Source organism: Panthera leo, chromosome B2 (assembly GCF_018350215.1).
Source record: "Panthera leo isolate Ple1 chromosome B2, P.leo_Ple1_pat1.1, whole genome shotgun sequence".
NCBI lineage: Eukaryota > Metazoa > Chordata > Mammalia > Carnivora > Felidae > Panthera > Panthera leo.
This window is the reverse complement of record NC_056683.1, coordinates 117563967-117581634: the sequence shown is the minus strand read 5'-3', so window position 1 is coordinate 117581634 and position 17668 is coordinate 117563967. Positions and strand designations below refer to the sequence as shown.

The 17668-nt window shown below is 38.8% G+C and overlaps 1 protein-coding gene across 24 annotated transcripts in view; it reads left to right on the top strand.

Moving 5' to 3' along the window:
* The window catches only part of EPB41L2 (erythrocyte membrane protein band 4.1 like 2), a 219757-nt gene that overhangs the window by 170124 nt on the left and 31965 nt on the right, over positions 1-17668 (top strand). For 14 of the 24 annotated variants that reach the window (XR_006202828.1, XM_042939824.1, XM_042939821.1 and 11 more), the window contains 5 exons: positions 401-573; positions 5954-6126; positions 10947-11009; positions 12971-13117; positions 14485-14586. Coding sequence is in view for 23 of the 24 variants with exons in the window: in XM_042939824.1 (XP_042795758.1) it covers positions 401-573; positions 5954-6126; positions 10947-11009; positions 12971-13117; positions 14485-14586 (658 nt within the window). In the remaining variant the exon portion in view is untranslated. The remainder of the gene's footprint in view (positions 1-400; positions 574-5953; positions 6127-10946; positions 11010-12970; positions 13118-14484; positions 14587-17668) is intronic. The other 10 variants (XM_042939827.1, XM_042939825.1, XM_042939822.1 and 7 more) reach the window with 4 other exon arrangements.

Sequence of the window (17668 nt, the reverse complement as noted above, 5' to 3'; positions counted from 1 at the left end):
ACATAAATATTGAGAATTACTAATGGTAATGGATCGCCTCTTGGCACTTATAGCTCGGAGCAAGAATTCAGGCATATGTGTTTATATAAATGATTTAAGCTAATACAAATAAATATCCTTTGATATACACTGAGAACAGCTGCTCTTTTGCTCAGGTTGAGGAAAATACATTATTCATGAATACACGAATGTGGATTTAGTCATCTTAATCACTATCCTAAAGCTCTGTATGTAAGAGGGTTTATAAATGATGTTCTTTTTCATTAGAAAGTTTAGGCAGCTTTTTGTTGTGTAGTTTGAGGAATCTTAGTAAAATGAGATAAAATGTAAACTTCTGTCATCTTTTTAAAAAAGAAAATTCATAAAGTCTCCTTTTTGTTTCTTTTGTTTCCCCCTACAGGCTTGTGTCTCCAGAGCAGCCACCAAAGGCCAAGTTCCTGACCCTGGGGTCCAAATTCCGCTACAGCGGCCGTACCCAAGCCCAGACCCGCCAGGCAAGCACCCTCATTGACAGGCCAGCGCCACACTTTGAGCGTACCTCTAGCAAACGGGTCTCCAGGAGTCTAGATGGAGGTAAACACATTTGTGATAGTTTGTATTCCGTTAATCTTTCTCTGATCCAGTGGGATCAGAAAGTGTTGATCTAGTTAATGAGGTCCTCAGAAATGTCCTGGAAGGATAGCTATTTTCTCTGAGTAAATAAAATAATATTTCTTATATTCACAAGAAGAGTTTTATAGTGTTTTCAAGCTGTCATTCTGAACCTAATTTTCTTTGTACTGTCAGTGCACACAAATATTAAGAATCATCATGGGTAAGATGTTGGACAAATACATGGTTACTGATCTGACTTAATTATGATGTGTTTTATGTGTCTTAATTTCTTGAACTTGTTAATTAATGGCAAAAGTGGAATTTGAAAGGGTTTGGTATGCTAACATAGGAACCTTATTTAAAGGAACTTTAAAATATTCTGATTTTATGAGTTAAAAACTCTTACTAAAGCTTACCAAACTTCTTAGCATATGAGAAAGCAACTACCACTTCCAAGGATTAATTTAAATGTAGTGTTTTAACAAAAAAGAAATGAAATACAGTATAATCGTTAGTTCTTTCAGCGAAGTGGGGGGAGGTTATGTATAAATTTGTATATTTTTTGTTAGAATTCTTATTAGCTACAGGTTTGCAGTTTTATATATTTTATGTATGGAAATAAATTGACATTCCTTCCCTTCATATATGTATTCTATTAACCTAATTTTGGGTAAATAGTCAGTTTTCTATAAAAGAGCTGAAAGAGACAGAGAGAGTCCCAAGCAGGCCTCGTGCTGCCAGCATGGAGCCTGATGCAGGGCTTGAACCCACGAACTGTGAGATCAAGACCCAAGCTGAAATCAAGAGATGGACGCTCAACTGACTGAGCCACCCAGGTGCCCCTTTTATGTTAGGATGAATGTTTTATAAAGAACTTCATTTTACTTTTTGCCTAGAAGAAACCAATTGATGTGGGTGACTTTCTCCCAGAAAGTAGTTTTCCAACATTTTTTGGTTGATTAATCTCAAAACCTATGTAAAAATAGTAATAGTCAATTTAAAATTTTGTTTTATTACTGGGGCGCCTGGGTGGTTCAGTCGGTTAAGAGTCCAACTTCGGCTCAGGTCATGATCTGGCGGTTTGTGAGTTCGAGCCCCACATCAGGCCCTGTGTTGACAGCTCGGATCCTGGAGCCTGCTTCGGATTCTGTGTCTCCCTCTCTCTCTACCCCTACCCCACACTCACTCTCTCTCTCTCTCTCTCTCTCTCTCTTTCTCTCTCTCTTTCTCTCTCTCTCTCTCTCTCTCTGTCTCTCTCAAAAATAAATAAACATTAAAAAGAAATGTGTTTTACTGCTGTTGATCATAGAAAACCTTTCTTATTACATTTTTCTGACATATGAACTAGAGCAACTTTTATTTTAAGTAGCTGAAACAGATCTGCTAATAGATAAAAATGCTTTTTCATATGTATGCTTGCTGTTTTTTTTAATCTAGTTGATCTAACAATGTCACATCAATTTCAGATATACATTTCAGATATACAATATAGTGATTCCCCACGAATGTAGCTACTATCTGTCACTATAGAAAGCTATCACAGTATCATTGACTGTATTTTGTATTCTGTACCTTTTATCACCATGACTTATTCTATAACCGGAATCCTGTCTGTGTCTCCCACTCCCCTCCACCCTTTTTTCCCCATCCCCTGACCCACTTCTCTCTGGCAGCCATCCATTCTCAGAATTTATAGGTCTGGTTCTAAAAATGCTCTCTCCTAAATGGATTGACACCCCTTGGCCTTGATCTACTTTTCCCAGAATAAACTTGGAGAACAGATCCAGGCAGACATACAGAGATACTTCCAAGGATTTGTTGGTGGGCATTTGTCTATGTAGTTATTCAATCTTGATTCTGGAGAATCTCCCATATAGTTTCAAGACTACAAATAAGCAAGGGGGTCATAAACTGTGGTTCAAATAACTATCCGTATTTCCAAATGTAGTGATTTAAATTTATTGAGATTTTGATGTGTGATAGCTGTCCGTGTATCTTTTAGCTCGTCAACAACTGAACGCTTTTTTTCAAGTAAATGTGACAAATGTGCCTGCTTGTGGAACTATTTCACAAGCCTTGCCCCTTGCCACAGAGAATTTGTATAAGTGCTGAATAACCTATAATCAGTGTTGGTTAATGCCCTGAGAGAAGTCATTCCCCTTTCTGGAATACTGTCTGTTTCAGCCTTTGTTTTAAACTGTGAGACTTTATAACTCTTATATTGCAAATTTTAGAGTTAAGAAAGAGCAGTGAACCACTGTTGTGAGATCTATAAACTGTGCTCAAGGAAGCCCACCATCTTGTGTGAGCAGTTAGTGCAGAGGGTTATAGTAGGTCTGTATCTGAAAACAATGATTTGTACAAGTAAGAGCAGCAAACATGCACAGTGATCCATTATTTTTCCTTTTGTGTTTTGGACACTGTCATTCATCAGATGGGCAAGTGATCAAAAGGATTATTGTGTTATTGTGAAAAATAGAAGGCTTTTCATGCCAATACATGACGAGCCAGTGAACTATTTGGTTAGGGCTTTTGGTCTCCCCTTTTCCCTCCCAAAGCAAAGCTAGGCCGTAACCTGGTACTGAGCTTTCTTTTTGCCACCACTCCCCGTCAGTACACCTTTTATCTGCTGTTGTTGACCTGCGTTGTATTTTCTTTTTCCTACTTATTTTTTAAGTCAGGCTAGACTAGTTTAGGTACATAAATATTTCTCACTTGAAGTTTTGACAGATTGAAATAAATTATCCAGTAATTACATACAAGCTAAAAATCAACATGATGTCTAAGGTCAAGCATTAAAATAAAACTCTAAAACTTTTTTAGAACAGTGTGATTCCGAGATTGGAAAATCAAGCCAAAAAGGAGGCAAGTCAGTCATTTAAGAGAACAACCAAGATGCATGTGAGAGTGAGGGAGACAACGACTTCCTGAAAATGGGGAATATAATAAGCAGGACACTACCTTGGATTGGGTCATGGGAGAAGAAGGCCCATCTGGCGAAGACCCATTTGGGTTGAGACGTGAAGGATGAGGGGGAGCTAGCCAGGAGTAGAGCAGTAAAGCATTCCAGGTAGCAGGAGCATCAGGGCTGAAGGTTATAAGATTAGGGAGAGCTTAATACAGTCCAGGAACAGAAGGAAGGCTAGTTAGAGCTTTAGTAAATGAGGGGAGAGAGAGGCTGCAAACAGTTCATGCAAGGCCTCGCAGGCCATGGAGAAGAATATGGTTTTGATTCTAGTGCTACTGAAGGGTGTGTGTGTGTATGTGTGTGTGCATTACATACATGTGTGTGCAGTTCTGCAGGCATGTAAGTGCACCGTGTTACTCCCTACCCCCGCCCCCCACCACATGATGTTACCTCTTTAAAAAAATCACTTAGTGCAATGTCGAGAATGATTGATAGGACAAGAGAGGAAGAGGCAGACTGGTTAGGAATACTCCAGGTGAGAGCACTAGTGATCTTGTCTTGGGTGAGAGTAGGCCATTTAGCCATTTGGCACCATAAGCTCAGTGCCTGGGGCCTACAGGCTCCTCAGGATTCTACAAGTGTTTGAGACCTAAAAAGTTATTTTGCTTCAAAATGCAAAAAACAACACAAACAACCCACCCCCCTGCATAGTGAAATTAATAAATTTTTATTTTTTTAATGTTTTAATTTATTTTGAGAGAGACCGTATGCGAGCACAGGAAGGGCAGAGAGAGCAGGAGAGAGAGAGAATCCCAAGCAGGCTCCGTGCTGTTAGCAAGGAGCCTGACACAGGGCTCATCCCATGAACCATGAGATCATGACCTGAGTTGAAATCATGAGTCGGATGCTTAACCAACTGAGCCACCCAGGCACCCTGAAATTAATGTCTTTAAAAGCATGCAAAATATTTTTCCAGTTTCATTATGTAACTTTCATATTCATTAAAATTTCCATGTCATTACATCTAAAACCATTTCTAGGTCAGTTTCCCATTTTGCAATAATTTCTGAGTGTGTGTATTGGGTGCTTAGAAATCATAAGTTAAAAGAGCTACTCATAGCCTGTATTTTCTGAGGGAAAATTACTGAAGTCTTTTGAAAAGTTAAAAAAAAGAAAATAATTATACTTAATGTAAGATTTGGTGTGGGCTTTCAAAAGTGTGAGTCCTTAAGGGCTGTCAAAGTCTTAAAAGTGACCTGGTTAGTAAAATAGGAAGAGGGAGAACTGGCCACATTTAAATTCAGCTGGACTTGATGGTCGTAAGGGATAAAGGCAGAGACTTCAAGGTTTGTGGCTTGGGTAACTGGGTACAAGTATAAGTGTGGTATCTGGTGAAAAAGGCAAGGCTAGGGAAGGTGCAAGGTTTGGACAGGGCACATGAAGGGTGTGGGCCAAGACATTTCTTGTGATACACAGATTACAGGTGCTTGATGCCTCCCCAGTTCAATATGGTGGATCACACCCATTGCCCTCCAAGAGCTTGCAGCCTAAAGGCCTCATGTTTACTGCCCTTTTCTGGGGCATAGAACCAATGCAAACCTCACCATGTCAGTGAAGCACTTTTCATACAGGTGAAATAACCTCAGTGGGTGGGGGTTGGGGAAAAAGCTACAGATGGGTAGAGGCTTTGTCGCTGCTACTCACTTGCATTTGTTGAAATGTGATGCCGTCTTGGGTTGACCTGCCATATGGCAGAAATTTCAGCACAATATATGTCCCTGCTCGTGTGCAGGAGGAATGAAGGAAAAGCACACGAGGGCCAGGTTTGCTGAGGCAGGGGGTTGGATTGGATTTATTGTAGGTCAAATTGAGGCATTCAGGAGGGAGGTTAGAAAAATGAAAACTATTAAAAATAAGCACAGAAGTTAATTTGTAAAATGGACTTTTGCTGTCTTGTCATAATTTTGAATGATACACAAATTAACGCTTCCTTTATGGAAGAATTCTGAAAACATAATTTGAAGCAAATCATTTCAATCTCTAGATAATTGTTTGTTGCAATAAATAGATTTAGAAATAAGTTTAGGAAAGATCAAAGAGGCCTTAGAGAATTAAAATATTCCTCACTTTGGGATTTTGACACAGTGCCCAACTCTGTCTCACCTGGTCCTAGAGCTCCTCCTACTGGCCAATTCCATGATCAGACTCAAGCCTTCCAAAGTCTGATTGGAGAGCCTGGTGTAGTTTCATGGGTAAAAATTCAGAATATGTTTAGAATTTGGTAAAAATTTAAAAATGAATTTGATATGTTGGAATTTTCAGAGCTCAAGCAATGTTCCTGTTCCTGTTAATGTCTACATGCTGCCTGTTCATCTGTGTAAGAGGGGGCAATTCCATAAACTTTGAGCATTTCAGTGTCCTAAAGTATTCCAAATGGTCTTTCTTCACTAGCTCCAGTTGGTGTTGTTGATGAAAGTCTTATGAAGGATTTTCCTGGCCCTGCTGGGGAGGTTTCAGCATATGGCCCCGGAGCTGTCAGCACCGCCATGGTACAGGATGGGGATGGCAGAAGGGACCTCAGGAGCCCGACTAAAGTCCCACATGTGCAATTCGTTGAAGGAAAGGTATGGTAAATTAGTAGAACATGTGATTTTAAATGTGTACTTAGACTAGAGGCTGTTACATTTGTTGTTTCAGAACTCAGGTATCGTTTAAAATTAGTCTATGTATGTTCTCTGCTGATAAAAGTTCCCCATTTTCAGGCACATGTAGGCTCCTGATGGTCTGAGCAGTCTCTCTAGCGTTTTTCTGATTGTTGTTCAAAGCAAAATATCTCAATGTAATTTATATTGGTGCAAGCAAGTAATTTAGTGGCCTAGTATTTGTGACTGTCTTCACAATCATCCTATTTAGTTAAATCCCTAAATTATAAAAGCTGTGGTGATCTGAAATGTATATTTGTTTGTAAATTTGAAAGCGTAACCTGTGTTGGGTATTTTAATTATGCTGAGTTGAATTTTTTTTTTGAAATGAACAAAGAAGGTCTTTATGAAAAATGTTATTTTTCATTCATCTCTAGCTGATGATGAAGAAATTCTTAAGCAAAGGGTGACTGGTGAATAGTGAATGAGAAAGTGGTGTGTTGGGGCACACTCCGTAGGGAGTGGAGAAGTAGCCTGTGTTGTGTTTTCAAATTTGTCACTATTTTATGATCCCTTCTTCCCTTGGGCACGTGAAGTCTCTTAGAGGTTGATTTGAAGAGGCTTTGAGTTCATCAGATCTCTTTTCTGTGTCTACACAAAGCAACTTTTTTATAGAGAACATTGGAAGTGAACACGAAAAGGAAATTCTGCTATCGATTTTATAATGCTTTCTAAATTTTAACTTTTGAAAATGTTAATGACCTGCAACATAAATGTAAAAAGAACCTACTAGTAGCTGCCAGTGGCTCAGGAATTCCTGCGCTGACCACCTGTCTACATAGAGCAGGGTTCGGGGACCATGTGAGCCCTAATGCCCCCAAGGTGCACCGTGCCATCATGTCCCCCGAATACCTGTGTTAAAGTACTTGTGACTGTCATACCAAAAAAATTATTTGGTTGAAAGTCATTCAGTTAAAAATAACAAGTTCTGACCAACAAAATATCCTTCAACTAATGTGAAGTTGTCGGAATCTTTTAGGATTATGCTAATGAGGCACCCAGGAGAGTGACTGCTTACATCTGAAACCAAAGAGCTCAGGGATTCAGAGTCTCAGTACCCTTTTGCCTACTTAATTTGATGCACATAGTTATTTTTAAAAAGTTACTTTAAATTCCAAAGGAAATTCTGCTTATGTTCAACAAATGACGAGGTGCGCTGGTCTTTTTGCCAGTGCTTTGAAGCATTGATTTAAATGCAACCAGATTTAAAAGTAAGAATGTTATTTGAGTTTCATTGGATCTCTTTGCAACCAGTCAGAGAATAATAATGAAATCGGTCTATACCTATAAATTTTATGTGATAAAAGTAGTCCAGTTTTTCTCTTAAAAGTGGATCATGTAATTCATGTTCTAGCTCTGCTGTGTTGATAACAATCCCTAATTCAGAGTACAAGTTTTCACTAACTACCCATTTCTTCTTTTTCTCTCTTGCCTCTGTTTCTCCTTTGAACATATCCATTGTGTTCATTTCTCAATTCCATCATGGGTTTGCTCCTGAGAATAGCCTGTTTCCATATGCCCACCTTCACCACTCATTTGCTGTGTTTCATCTCTTTCCCCAAACCTGTTGCCAGTCCCCGAAATGGACTTGCTTTCAGACATTTCGGAGGAAGACCCCTTTGGGGAGGCCGACGAGGTCACACTCGACAGCTTAGAGCTCCCTTCCACAGATGAACCGTCAGAGCAGGGGGACTGTGAAGTGCCCACCCTCGATTCTGTCTTGGCTCCTGTTGCAGCCCCCCCTCAGCCTGACTGTCCTCCCACCCGTGAGAAGCCTCTAAAAGAGGCTGACCACAGAGATTCTGAATTTGGGTACTTTTCCTTCAGGTTCTGCAAGTGCTTTCCGCCTAGCTTCCCCTCCCTTCTCGATGAAGACGGTTATCTTGCTTTCCCCAGCCTCCCCAAAGTCTGGGTCTCCTTCCTCCCCACTGATGTCCAGCACTACATTCCTATTACCTCCCCTTCATTCCTTCCTTCCCTCATCCTTATCTTTGGACTACTTCTCTCTGCTTCTCAGTCAGTGCCTTTTTCTCTCACCTTTTCCCTTCCTCTGGCTCTGTCCCTCTGCTATCTGGAGGCTAAAGCCACTTCCTTTAATGTTTCTTATGACTGTGACGTGAATGACAAAACAGAGGAAGAGGAAGCAGTTGCTGGCACTCCTACATAAGCTTGAGTTTGTGGGGCCAACAAAACTACACCTCATTTTATGTCTTCATAATGTAGAGTGTAAACATGTGCATAAATTTCACCACCGATTACCCTCAAAGTAGTATGAGCCACACATTTTCACATACAGTGTTTTAGTGCATGAGAAATACATGTAAATAAGCACGTGCCCTCCACTGATTTCCATAGACCAGGTCCACACGTTCTAAGTTGAGAGCAAAGTTATGATAGGATGATTTTGTAAATATCTAGACCATGCTCGGTCTTTGTAAAAAATGTTTTAAATGTAAAAAAGAAGGAAACCTGTGTTCCCCTTAACAATCCATAATGGGGTCTGTTTGTTTTGCAGATATCAGTGCTGTCCCTTTAGGGTGGAAGCTGTTTTGATGTAGAACTTAGGACACAGTGGACATAACTGTCACTGATGTGTTTTAGTACAACTCCTTAGCATTGTTATTTCTCTTTAGAAAGCCAAGCTCGTTCTTCTTGCATTTATGAGGATGTATCTGTAACCTTTTACTCCTGACATTTATAGGCCTAATCTCAGAAATTCCCTGTCTCCCTATTATTGTACCGTTTGGGAACCAGATGAATTTCGGTTAGTTTTTGTTGTCGTGGTCATTGTTTTAACACTAAATCATGTAGTTCTATGAAAGGGTCAACTGTCAAGTATTTGTAAGGAAGATACTAGTTTCTTTTGAAGAAATACATATGAAGAATGAAACACAGCTCTTTGAAAATTCAGACGATTAGCCTTAAGGTTGGGCTTCTTAGCGTCCTTTTATTTAAAATTAGGTGTCTGGTTTGAGGATTTTTATCCCTTTATAGGGCTACCACTGCACTACTAGGTTAGTACTAACGTGTGCGGTATGTTTTTGTTTTGCTAAACGTGGTCTGAAGACTTAGTGTCTCATGTCCTGTGGGTACTGTCCACAGAGTAGACCACAAAAATTTAGAGCACACTTGAAGAAGGCTGTAAAGGTAATGCTATGATTAGGCATAGTGGGAGAAACCACTATTCTTAAAGGTTACCTGAAGAATGCCACAGATTGGCATTGTAGAGAATTAAATATTGACGAAGGAATTGGAAGATGATCCTTAATAGGTTGTTGGGTAGCTCTGTCTATTTCCCTCCGGATAAAAAGATCCTCTGGACTCCCTGCTTACCTCAAAAATACTTGAATGGTTTGAAGAAAAGAAAAAAAAAAAGCATTTTGAACTCTCAGATTTGACACTATCATTCCAGTTAGGAAGAGAAGGAATGTATATGATCCTGCTGTAATTAACATGTAAGGGTTAAACTGCTGTCTTTCGGTCTCCAAATCATTATTTTTGTTTCTTGCTATGCCTTTCCTTGAAGTCGGTAGTCATTTCTGTTTTTATTTATTTATTTATTTAAATTTTTAAAATTTTATTTATTTAATACATTAATTTATGTATTGACATACAGTGTTCCATTAGTTTCAGGTGTATAACAATGATTTGACGGTTCTGTATGTTACTTAGTCCCCATCTGTCACCATATGACATTACTTGAGTATTATCGATGATATTCCCTATGCTGTGCTTTATCTCCATGAGTTAGATTCCATATGCTGTACTTTTATCTCCATGAGTTAGTTTAGATTTACAGGTTTTTGGTTTTTTTTTTTCCTTTTCTTGGGTCACTAGAGACTGAGAAGTGTCCAACATTAAAAAGTATTCTTATTTAAAGAATTTTATGAAAGAAAAGTGGCTATAAAATAGGAGTATTTTTAAGTACAATTTTAGCATGCAAGTAGCAAAATAAGCCAGTTTTCTTCCCAAGGAAAGAAATCTATGTTAAAGAACTCAATAACAGGGTGAATATTTGTCCCCGATACAAAGTGAAAACGAAATTTTTACATCATTATACTTTGCCCTCATCACTCGTTGCTCTAGACCTTTCCAATGAGGACAGATGGAATTATGCCATTTTTACACTCTCATATTTTCATTTCTGAGTAAAAACATTCAAAAGGAGCACATAATCTAGGGACTGAGAAGGAGTGAAGCTTCCATTTTCCATTCCATCTTTGCAAAAAGGCCTAGTTCCACCATTTGTGCAACAATGTAGGTGAAGAAAGACCAAAGTGGCTTAATGTTCTGCATCTTCTGAGGGCCAAACAGTAAAGGTTGGTAATCGGTTCACCATTTCAGTTCCAATACAGCTTCTGTGCACCAATGTAGAGTTGCTACGACTACCCCCACCCCCTTCTTTCTGGCCATTTGCTGTATGACTTTCAGGTGAAGAGGAAAGAAGAGAAGACACAGCTGGAGGAGGTGGATATTTATTCCCCCTGAATTAAATACCTAGTGGCTGCTGTGCACCATTCTTATGGTGTGTGTGTGTGTGTGGGGTGGGAGGGAGGGTGTGTGATGCACTTCGGGGATGATCTGTGGGTTTTGCTTGTTGTGACTTTAGGTTCTTAAGATTTTTTATTCCACTTTTATGTTAATGTCTTGGACTAGCCAACTCTGGGTCATTTTTGGTGCTTGTCGACTGATACACTTATGTTTATTTGCCTTTTCCCCCTGTGTGTGATTTAATTTCGCAGAAGAATTCCTTGAGAGTAGAAGGGGATAATATTTATGTCAGACATAGCAATTTAATGTTGGAGGTTTGTATAATTTAAGAAAACAACTCTGTCCTAATGGCTGCCAGGCTGCTGTGGACGGGAGGTCACGCACAGGCTGGCTGGCAACTTTCTTTAAGCACGGTGCATGGAATGCATGGGGGACACTTCAACTCGGGAGTGCATGTTACCAGTCCGATTTTGTTCCCTTAAAGTGGCTTAGGTACGAGTATATCTACGAGAAGTTCTCAAAGTGACAACTGGGAAAAAAAAGTTCTGTGTAATCAAATGAGTAAAATTTTTTATCTATTGCTCTTCCTGAAGTTCTGCAGGTAAATCTGTTCTCTCCCTAATGGGTTACCTCCGGGGTATAGAATCCCAAGTAACACCCCGTCCTTAATATATATTCACCAGAACAGATATGTGTTGATCTGGCATTAAATGGCTTTAAATCTGTATTCGCAATTTGGGGGAGTGGGGGAGTTGCTAAAATCCATGCAATTAGGAATGTGGTCCACTTAAAGTATTACATTTGGAAAATATGTTAATGGATTGTTTTGATTAAAAAGAGAGTGGGAAAGAAAGGGGGGGGGCAAAAAAAAGAAAACCCAGGCAACCAATTAGGTATGTAAAATATATTCCCCGTGTCACACGAGAACGTGTTTCTGTTTTCCCCCTTATTTTATGGTAGTAAAATGGCGACGTATTCATTTGGAGAACTGCAATTCTCAGTAATCTGACTAATCTGGTTGCTTCTGGCAGCTTTGATAACTATTGGAAATGTGTTTTGCCTAACTTACTAAAATGCTCTGAACTGTAATATGTAACATTGCTTTGAACAAATGCAAGAAATGTGCCTGATCTCAAGCCACAGTCATTTTCCCATGCCATGCAAAGAGTTTTAGATGATCGTGAGTTTTTGCAAATGGCTACAGAAGCTCGTAGATGAGCTGTGATGCTTGTGCATGAATGTGGACTATCTAATGTTATCAGATGCATGACCTGTTCCTCTGGAGTGCGATGAAAGCTATAATCCATGGGCGGCCCTGTGATTTTGAAATGTAAGAAAACATTTAAAATTCACTTAACACTGTTTCCTGGACGCTAGTTACCTTTTGTTCCCACAAATACAGTTTATCGGGGCCAACCTAAAACTTCCCACCAATACCATTTGTCAGGGCCTGCTCCAGTGCAAATTGACCTGGCAGTTTTTCTTGTAACTCTTTCTGAATAAGGACCATTTGGTATGTGGGGTGACTGGGCCTCACAATTGTGCTTGGCAAGCACATGAAACCGTATGGGAGGCTCACTCTTATAGAGAGGCTGAACAGAAGCAGCCTTTGGAAGCCATTATTTTTATTCCTTAACTGTTAAAAGCCATTGCTAGGATTTCCTGAAAAAAGTCAACCCTTGGTTTTCTCTTTCTCTCTCTCTCTCTCTCTTTTTTTTTTTTTTTTTTTTTTTTTTGATGATCTTGGTCTGGCTTTCCCATCAAGCCAAATGTGCTTCTGAGTACCTTTCTCTATTTTTTACTTGATTTACTATGTTCACAGAATGCAGCTGTAGTGATAGCCTTCATGAGACAGGTAAATTTGCAGGAACAAAGTCATAGGCTGCGTTTTAAGTCCAATTTTTAGGAAGAAGGTCATTAGCCATTTTTGAGTACCAGTAGTTCTATGACGTCCTTCTGATAATGTTAATAATTATTTCTTTAAAAATTCTAAACAGAGAAGAAATTAGAACCTTTTAAAATGTGAACCATAAAAAAATTACACATTGGCTTTATTTTCCAATTTTGATGAACTCCTTATATTCATAGGTGATAATATGGCTTTTGAGACTTGGCATTTTTCTTGCTTTACTATGTTTTTTTAATCATAAGTTTGCTCTGTCTTATTTTTTGGTTTTTTTTATTTTTGTCCTGCTGGGTTTTTCTTTTTCTTTTTCTTTTTCTTCTTTTTTTTTCCTTTTGGATTTCCGCCCTTTATTACGTTACATATTGCTAGGACCTCGATAAGGCCCAGGAGGACATACTGAGACATCAGGCTAGCATTAGTGAACTCAAGCGCAATTTTATGGAATCCACACCTGAGCCGCGCCCTAATGAATGGGAAAAACGACGTATCACACCTCTGTCCCTACAGACACAAGGGGTATGTCACTAGCTCTTTGTTGGCTATATGTCTCATTCCAGCTCTTCAGTAAAACTCAGGTTGCTAATATACTATGTTGATTCTCAGGAAGTTAGAAAATGTTCTTTTTTTTTTTTTTTAATGTAATTGCTAACAACTTTTTAAATACTAAATATTAACAATGTAATACTTATTGACTTCGTTCTTAGTACATTGTATGATTTTTAAAATTTTTTTGAAAGTTGCAAAGTACTTTCACTATTTTTACTCAAGTAAATTAGTAGTAATGACATGTCATATTGGTGACTTAGAAACTGGCATTACTATGTTGCATTAAGGTTTTTTGTTATGAACGACTGAAATAAGAGTTTACTAAACAATAATTAATCATTAAAGGGGTGCAGGAATATAGATCATATTTAGAATGTTACAAGGTATTTACTGTGAGGGTAAAGTGTTAAACTTAGCTCTGAAAGCTAATGAGCTCTGTTGAAAGTTTGCAAAATGTTAATACGATTTAGTACTGAAGCTTCTTAGTAATGAAATGTAGACTAGTATTTTAAAAGGATTTTCAACCGTAACGTCTCTCCACACTCATTCTTTTTCTTTCCATGGTTTATGTCTCCCCACCACCAATATAAGTATTGCCTTTACAATATAGTCTCAATTTATTTCTCCATTCGTTTTTATCTACATCTCTTATTTTCTAATGCTCCAAAATCTGTTACCAACGAAAAACTTTCATGGACTCATTTATCATGTTTGAGGAAATTCTGATTATACTATTTTAAATATTCTATTTTAAAAAGTCGTATAAAGGTGTTAGCTGACAATTTCATCTTTCCCCCTTTCCTTACAGCCCTCTCTTCTCCTTAATTCATCATCTATCTAGTCTGGCTTGAATTTTACCCAATGTGTATGCATTTGCGTTAGTCTCATGCTATTTTTACTCACTTTTTCTTAAGAAGGCAAAGCTGTTAGTTGCTTTAAATTTCCAAGTTTGTGACCATGACAGGAAACTAGTTCTACAAGAGCAGAAGCAGAAACCATTGCTGAACTGAAAAAAAAAAACAAAAACAAAAAACAACAACTTAGGGCAACATTAAGATTGAAAACACCAGAGGCTCATCAAGTTGTATATACAACAACTTAAATTGTTATTTTCAGATTTCCTGGAGCTATTAGTGCCCATGTGTCAGCAGTCAGCTCTAGAGTGTTGTGTTTTCTGGAGAAATCGTGTCTGATGACATGCTAAGGTTTTGTCCCCCTTTATGTGCCGCTTCATCTGGTTTGTCCTGCTGAGCCATACGGTTGTTTTATGTCTGTGTTGCTATAGATGTAATGTACTTGTCTTATCTGTTGATTATGTCTATTGTTTAAAACAATAGAGCAAAGGAGACCATCTTTTCAAGGATATTTTATCCGTGAAGGAGAAGCATCAGAGAGCGGCAACACGGACAGTTGAAGAAAAAGTCCAGGAGGCAGACAAGGTGTTCACCTTGCATCCTTGGATCTCCGCTTGCTTTTTCCCCTTTTCCTCGTACTTCTGTCCACGGCCATGGGATACTCCTTTTTTCTTATGTATCAACCGAAAATGTTTTTGAAAAAAAATTTTCAAGCATTCAAAAAATTTCATTTCCGTGCATAGAAAGAGGGGATCACTAGTGAGAAACAGCGCCCTGCAGGAGTACTTTATTTGGACATTCCACAACTTAAAAGGCAGACATATCAACCAGTTTGGGTGGTAGATGACCCCTGATTTTGATGTATGTGGCTGACAGTTGGGAAACCATGATCTCGTGTGAAAATGCACCGTTAGTACAACACTTGTGCACGCTGCGGTGGTGTTAAACTAACACATTACGTGTGAGGTAGGTTACTGTTTTACTAACGACCCTTGGAAGCCTTGTGGATTTTCATTTTTAAGCTTTTTAACGGGAGAAAAGATTTGGTGTCTTTGGTGCAGCCCCTCTGATCTCTGCGCTCCCTACATATATGAAATATCTGATACTACTTAAGGAAGTTAGCTTTCCATTGCTTTTACATTCTTAATCTTCTGTTTCTACTAATTTTGCTTAGCTGGCTGGCCATCTTGCTCCTTGCTGGGAATGTAGTGCTTAGAGTCCAGTGGGGGAGATAGGAGATCTGTTAATTAGGAATTAGAAACTCTAGGGTACTAAGAAATGAGTGTTAAGAAGATGAAATACAGTGTCGTGTTAGAAGGTGATCGGGAAGGCTGCTTTGCTCTTGTGCTCAGGAAGAGATGGCATTTGAGTTGAGACCTTAACGATGAGAAGGGGACAGACATGTGAAGATTCTTTTCATGTGTAAAGAAGAACAAACGCAATAGCCCCCAGACAGGAGCTAGTTTAAGGAACTGAAAGGCCAAAGGCCAAGGGCTTAGGAAAAGTCAGAGGTCAGAAGGTCACTCTGGATCTTAAGGACCACGCTGCCAATTTGGAATTCGAGTAGGAGTGATGGGAGGTCACTGGAGAGCTTTGGGCTGGGCAATAACCTAGTCCCACTTGCGGGACAGAGATCTCTCTGGTGCTGGATGAGGAATGGGGTCATAGGTGGGTGTGAGTGAGAGCAGAAATCAGCGAAAAGGAAAATGTGTTCCTGTTCCACAAAGTCTGATTTTGTTAATCAGTAGACCGTAGCATTCATCAGGACATACAGTGGGAGGAGGCAAAATAAATGGAAAATGAAGTCTTGCCCTAAAGGCATTGGAGGTGTAGCTGAGATGAAATATTTCCAGAGCACTGCAAATGAGAAAGATAATGTCATAAAGCTAAACCAAGTGGCATATTTATATACTTGAAAGGTTAACCTGAAATCCAAAGCCTGTCAGACTCTTCATGTAAAAATGACTTTAATATCATATGCTTTGAAATACTACATAGTTTTGAAAATTTATCCTCCAGAAGCGAGTCAGATGGCACCATCTGATCAACTTAAAATGATGTCCTTTGTACTTTTGGCAGTAGGAAACATTGGGATTTGGGTGAAGATGTTTAAAATTACTGTTTTCCTGGCTGTCATGGTTTTAGTATTGTACAATAGAAACCACGTGCAATAGAAATCATTCACTAATTGTTGTAGAACTTACATTAAAATGATCTTACGTGAAATTTCAATCTGGAATTGACCCTCTTCCACTCCCAAATGGTTTATTTATACTTGAAGTGTGTTTTTTTTTTTTTTCCTCTCTAGCACGTGCAGGAAAATATATTCTTATTTGACATGTATGTGGATGGTTGTAACTGCAGTCATCCATCCACCCATTCATCCATTCACCCAACATTTATTGGCCACTTACATTGTAACCCCCATCCCCCACCAATAACATTTCACTACCATTAGTTGAAAGTGTGTGAGCAGTCAAGTGTACTGGAGTGTTTGGACTTTTAACAGAATATCTTTTCAGTTTGTCTTTGCCACATCTTCATTTTGCTACTGATTTTGTAGGGTTTCTTGATTGTCTTTAAATTGTAATCCTTAACGAGTGTGAAATAAAAAGTTATGCAGAAGAGCCTTAATTTGACCAAATTTTCTAAATTTCTAGAATATGGATTTTAGAGATGAAAATAAAAACAGTTCTTGTCTAAAAATAAATACAGCAAGTTTTCAAAATGACTTCAATTTGAATATGATTTTGGGAGAAAGCTGGAAACCAAATCAGTTAATGTAATACATTTGCATTTAGTAAATAACGATTATATATCCTCATCTGTAAGAATTATATGCTTGTATAAAAAATTCTCATGAGTCACTTAATGTAATACATTTGCATTTAGTAAATAACGATTATATATCCTCATCTGTAAGAATTATATGCTTGTATAAAAAATTCTCATGAGTCCAGTAGAGATTCCATAGACTGTAGTTTTAAGGTACTTATGAAGATATTTTATTGAATAATTAAATGCATGGCACTTATTTGAACTCCCCAGTGCTCTCTTACTGGGAAGGACACTCTCTACCCACCCGACCCAGAGGGATGGTGTAATTACGGAGATTGTAATTAAGCTGAATTAACCTAGAAGATGTTTTTTCTCTCCTGAATATTGCAAGTGCTTCTGCACCACACCCACTTCATGTCATTGTCCCTACTCCTCACCCTTCTTAGTGTACTGTTTCAAGTGGCATCTCAGAAATGCCATTCATTCATTCATCTTTAAGCTCTCGGAGCACTCAAGTTTTTGAGGAAGCATTCTTACACAATTTTGACGTTCGCTTTATGGTGACTCTTTACTGTTGGCATTACAGGTACCCGGGACAGTCCCAGGCTTTCCTGTTGTGCCCTCACACAGGTTAGGGACTCCTGTTTAAGGACCACAGTGTGAACATTAAATGTGCCTTTGTGGTTTTTCAGGGACAGGTGATTTTCACGTCACTCCCTTGAATTTCCGCCTCTGAGTCTGTCTTCCTGTTGAGAATTTTTTTCTTTACCTGGTTCTTGCTGAACAAAGCAAAGCACTGTTTCTTCATTCCATGGCATATTTAGCGTGTCTAGGGATTTCCGTGGGTTGCTGTCAGAGCACACGTTGTACAGACCGTTCCTATGGTACG